General features: G+C 54.7%; 1 protein-coding gene across 1 annotated transcript; it reads right to left on the bottom strand.

Annotated features, from left to right (window-relative positions):
* Positions 1 to 1407: 1407 nt before the first annotated feature.
* LOC124691425 (peptidyl-prolyl cis-trans isomerase-like) lies at positions 1408 to 2282 on the bottom strand. Its single transcript, XM_047224712.1, has one exon. The coding sequence runs from the start codon at positions 2132 to 2134 to the stop codon at positions 1613 to 1615; it is 522 nt and encodes a 173-aa protein (XP_047080668.1). The 5' UTR covers positions 2135 to 2282; the 3' UTR covers positions 1408 to 1612.
* Positions 2283 to 5403: the final 3121 nt, after the last annotated feature.

A 5403-nucleotide genomic window follows, 5' to 3' on the forward strand; every position in this document is an offset into this window, starting at 1 on the left:
TCACCCAATTTCGAATGGCACGTTCAAAACTAAAATTACTTTTGACTTATCTGAATATATATGCATCCAACTATAACATAGCCACCTATGTTCTTCGAATATATGCCTTCTTGTCCAAATGCTTTTTGTTGGGCCCATATTTCGTACTGTCAGCGTTCTTTTCGCAGCTAAAATTAGAGGCTAAAACATACAACGCATTACACCTTCGGAATACCCCTGGATAGGGAATTCGCTATCCCCCCCCCCCCCCCCACCCCCAATCTTCACTTAACGGCACTTCATCGTGGAATTAGACCAAGGGTCGAAGACCCATACCATAGGACCCCGTCTCCCGTATCTTATCTTTCGCGCATAGGATGCTTCCTAATATCTTTCGCTTCTCATGGAAGTTGTACCGTTTGTGGTAGTCATCTTCATGCTATTATTCCTCGCGATGGTATTTGACGAAGATCTCAACTGGAACCACATGTTTGCATCTCCACAGCTTTCATGCCGAACGTACAATAAGATGAAAACGATGTACCTCATGACGGTTGATGTTGCAAAACTATGAGCATCTTTCTTTGTTTATGTGTATTGATAGAATTGGCATCAAGAGGAGAACCAACCTGAGGTTGGATGGTTAGGAGGGTGGTTGTACCCCCCAGCCCACCAGAGTTCAAACCCTAGGTTTGACATCTGTGTGTCTCATAAAGGCGGAATATTCATTCAGTGGGAGGCGACGTTCCCGTCGACAGCGAGGCGCCTGTGGTGACTTCGTCAATTTCAAGATCCAATCCGCCGGCTCAGTCTTCCGAAGGTGCTCATAGGGGTAGGATGTGCGTGTGTGCGTTCATAGGGGTTAGGGGTGAGTGTATGCGCGTGTATATGAGCGCCTGCGTTTGTACTGTGTTTCTCAAAAAAGAATTGGCATCAAGAGAATTATTTCCAAGCATAGTGAGACTCTGAAAGCAATTCTGGAAAACTAAGTAGTCATAAAAGAGAATCGGATGCAGTGCCTTTTTTTTATCATAGTTGATAATGGCGAATGTCGAGATCATGTTGCTTGAAGAAAATATAGCTACCTAACTTTCTCTCAAGCTCAGAGTTGAAATGTCAAATATAGTATTTGGGCTTTTTGAGATGCGACCATTGCAAGCCTGAAGGGATGCGGGATGCCCCTCTCCATTAATTCCAAGACCATGTCCAATCCTTTCAGGAGCATTTCGAGCTTCAGAAAGAGTTGGCGAGCTATATGAACTGAGCGTATCTCTGAAGTCTAAAGAATATACAACTGCGTATACTTGGATCTATGATAGTGATCTCATCTTAATTTTGCGACACGTCTCAGATCCACGCATGACCAGTAGAGTATTATCCAGATCTCGATCTCAGATGCTCGCACGCACGCACCATTTTTCTTAAAAAAATATCGTCGGTTCTTAATTATTCTTTGTTGCCAATCTGAAGAACAGGTTTCAGCACTCGCCGGATCTCACAAACTGAGCGCAGCTTCCTCGATTATTCGCTCGCACAACTCAAAACAGGGAAACGCTAAGATAACAACAGGGAAAGAAAGAAAGATACAACAACGGCCACGCCGGATACCACGGATCCAACAGCACCACGAGATCTAGAGCTGGCCGCAGTCGGCGACGACGACGGGCTTGGAGGTGGTGCCGCTGCGGGAGCCGACCTTCTCGATGGCCTGGACGACGTCCATGCCCTCCACGACCTTGCCGAAGACGACGTGCTTGCCGTCGAGCCAGTCGCAGGCGTCGGTGCAGAGGAAGAACTGGGAGCCGTTGGTGCCGGGCCCGGAGTTGGCCATGGAGAGGATGCCGGGGCCCGAGTGCGTGTGCACGAAGTTCTCGTCCGCGAACTTGGCGCCGTAGATGGACTCGCCGCCGGTGCCGTTCCCGGCGGTGAAGTCGCCGCCCTGGCACATGAACCCCGGGATGACGCGGTGGAACTTGCTGCCCTTGTAGTGGAGCGGCTTGCCCATCTTGCCCACGCCCTTCTCGCCGGTGCACAGAGCGCGGAAGTTCTCCGCGGTCCTCGGGACCTCCTTCGCGAACAGCTCCATCACCACGCGGCCCGCCGGCTGGGCGCCCACGGTCACATCGAAGAACACCTTCGGGTTCGTCGCCGCCATCTCGCTACGATAACTCGCCGGAATTGGAGGAGAAGGAGTTGTGCTAGTAGAGCTTGGATTTGGGTCTGTGGCGCTCCTATCTTGCGAGGGAGACGAGATAAGATTAAATAGGCGTGTGGGGCTGCTGGGGAGCCTTTGCCTACGGTGACCGTTGGAGAGCATCTCCTACGGCATCTCTAGCAGGCTGATCGACGACCCAAAAGGCCAAAAGGTCCGTTTCTACCTGTTTAGAGCATCTCCACCCGCGTTCCCCAAAGCGTCTCTCAAACCGCGTCGAATTGAGCGTTTGGAGGACGTGTTTTGTTCGTACCACTTTTGGGGGACGTCGCTCCCCAGCCGCGTCCCTCAAACGCCGCCCCCAATCAGGAATTTCAAATTGTTGCATTCAAAAGAGATCGTTCCTGCCGAATCGTCGCGATCAGAGTAGCGGCGATCAAAGTACTGGGCGTGTGATCATATTACAGACCATAGTGCATGCTAAATTAGAAGAAGGGGTTGGTCGACGGCGACGTATCCTGAGTCGACGCAGGCCCGTCGATCACGATGACCTCGTCGCGATCTGCCTGGTGATGTGCATGCTCCGTCTGCTCCGCCGCCGTCCCATAGGCCGACGATGGTGTAGCAGTCAAAGACGCGTCAGCCGGCTCTTGCTCCGCGGTTGCTGCCGCTGCCGCTTCCTGGGCCTCCGCATCGGCCGCAGCATCGGCCGCCGCCATTTTGGCTTCGATGTCGTCGAGGATCTGGCCTTTGAAGAAGTTGTGCGCCGCCCGCGTCCGGGGAGACATTCCCTCTGTCGACACTCTCAGCAGGGACATGTCGTCCCTGCGTTTCTTGAGCTCCAACTTCTCCTCTTGCCTCTTGAGCGGCCTCCGCCCACCTTTCGTCGGTCTTTTTGTCGCGGGAGAGAAAGGTCGAGGAGACGTCCGCGAGGCATTTCGTGATCGACGCTCGCGTCTTCTCACACGACGCGGCGTCGGCCAAGGTGGCCTTGGCAACCTTGCTGCCGTGGGACTCCCCGCCGACGTTGCCAGCGGCGCGTCCAGATCAATGGCGTCCTTCCCCTTGGACAGCGACAGGTGCGTCAACCGCCATTTCTCGTTCCCTTTGAGCTTGGTATAGCAATGCATCAGCGCGAACGACTTATTCCCATCCGAGTACTTCCGGTAAACCTCCATGGCCCTATCAAACTAGCCAAAGGAAGCAGAATCATTTCATCGAACACAATGTAGGCGCTACAGATTATGGAAGAAAGAGTCGTACCATTGGGAGACGTTGGCGCCGCTTTCGGCTCTGGTCACTAAGTCGTGATGGTATCCATGGAAGGAGTTCACCGACGCCTGGATGATGGCCCATCGCGTCGACATTGCCTTTTGGCTCCTCTTCATTGTCACTTTGTTGTAGTCGCTCTTGATGAGCTTGCGCTCATCGAACTCGCCTTGATCCTCGCCCAATACTTCCCGTATTTTTGGTTGGCGCCGATGATGGAGTCATGGCTCACCGTCGCCCACGACTCGCACAGACAAAGATCCTCCAAAACCGTCCACTTGGGGCCTCGTGTGCCCGACGCCTTCTTCTTTTTCTTCTTCACACCGTCCGCGTCTACCTCCACGAGATCATCGTCACCGGCACCCTCCTCGTCCTCTCCCTCGCTGCCCTCGCCACCCTCTTCGTCCTCGTCGTCGTCCTCATCCTCAGGGACGGATCCAGAAATGAAGTATAAGGGGGGCAATGTTAGTATGAGGGGGCAGAACTAGCTAAAATCACACAAATAAGGAGCTGACATGGCTTGTGTTCAAAGGAAAATCATGAGCATAGGGGGGCTGCGCCCCCCTCGTCCCCCCTTGTCTCCGTTCCTTCCTCCACCTCCTCCTCTTCATCGTCCTCCTCGTCCTCACCCCCGCCCTCTTCCTCAGCACCCTCCGCACCGGCGCCGTCGAATTCGAGCGGCCCCCTGCGGCCACTAAAAGGGTCGTCGTTCGCACCGGGTCCTGGCTCGCGCTGCTCGTACGCCGGGGAGTAGAGGTTGTTGGGGTTGAAGCCGCCATGCGGCAGCGCATCCTGGTAGTGGGGCGACAATTTAGGCGTCACGCACCCGGGTGTGCCGGAGGGGCCGTCGTTGTAGAAGTCGGATGACGACGGAGAGAACACTCCCGGAATGTACACCGGCACGTTCGTACTATATGGGCTCGCGTTGGTGGCGGCGAGACACCCGGCCATTAAGTGCCGGTCGCCGGTGCGCCGCGCAGCCTTCTTCTCCTGCTCCGCCGCCCTCCGTCCTTTCCGCTCCGCCGTCGACATCTTCCGGCGCAGACAGTCTTGATGCCACTGATCATCGGTCCATCCTTCCGGCTTCTTCTTCGGAGCCGACACCTTCCGCGGCTTCGCGAACGGTGTTTTCGCCCCTTTCGTCGCATTGCCCGGCGGCTTCTTGGCCGCTTTCTTGGCCATCTTTTTGGGGGCTATCGGTGGTGCCATGGAATGGGGAAAGGGTAGCGGTGGTGGGTGGACGGCGGGAGGGAGAAACAAATCGGCGGGATAGGAGAAATGAATCGGCGGCGGGATATGTGTTGGGGGGCGAGAAATGCGCGGCGGGATAGGCGCGATATGGCGGGAGGGGCGGGATTTGGCGGGAGTGGGAGACGATTTTTCACTGAGCCGCTGACGCGTCGGTTCGCCTCGCTTTTCGTTGTGTCCGGCGTGCCCGGAGCATCCCCTGTGGGAGGGGACGGGCTCGGGGCGCCGGACAAAAATGGGCTTTGGGGGACGCGGCTGGAACGTTTTTTTGGCCCGGCGCGCCCGAAATTGCTTTGGGGACGCTTTGGGGGACGCGACTGGAGATGCTCTTAGGTCCGCCTGCGGACATGATGCGTCTGGTCGACTCGGATACTGCGTGTATCGGGACGATCCATTCGTCTGCTGGCTGCGCGTACTACGGTGGAGACGCGTGCGGTGGAACCTCCTGACCATCCCACGCTGCCTATGGTGGTGCGTGCGGCGGCAGCGATGATAAGAAGGCTACATGCTCCACCACCATTTGCGAAAGCTGGACGATGTCTGATACGTCTCCAACGTATCTATAATTTCTTATGTTCCATGCTAGTTTTATGACAATACCTACATGTTTTATTCACACTTTATAATGTTTTTATGCATTTTCTGGGACTAACCTATTAACAAGATGCCACAGTGCCAGTTCCTATTTTCTGCTGTTTTTGATTTCAGAAAAGTTGGTTTACAAATATTCTCGGAATTGGACGAAACAAAAGCCC

Source organism: Lolium rigidum, chromosome 2 (genome assembly GCF_022539505.1).
Source record: "Lolium rigidum isolate FL_2022 chromosome 2, APGP_CSIRO_Lrig_0.1, whole genome shotgun sequence".
NCBI lineage: Eukaryota > Viridiplantae > Streptophyta > Magnoliopsida > Poales > Poaceae > Lolium > Lolium rigidum.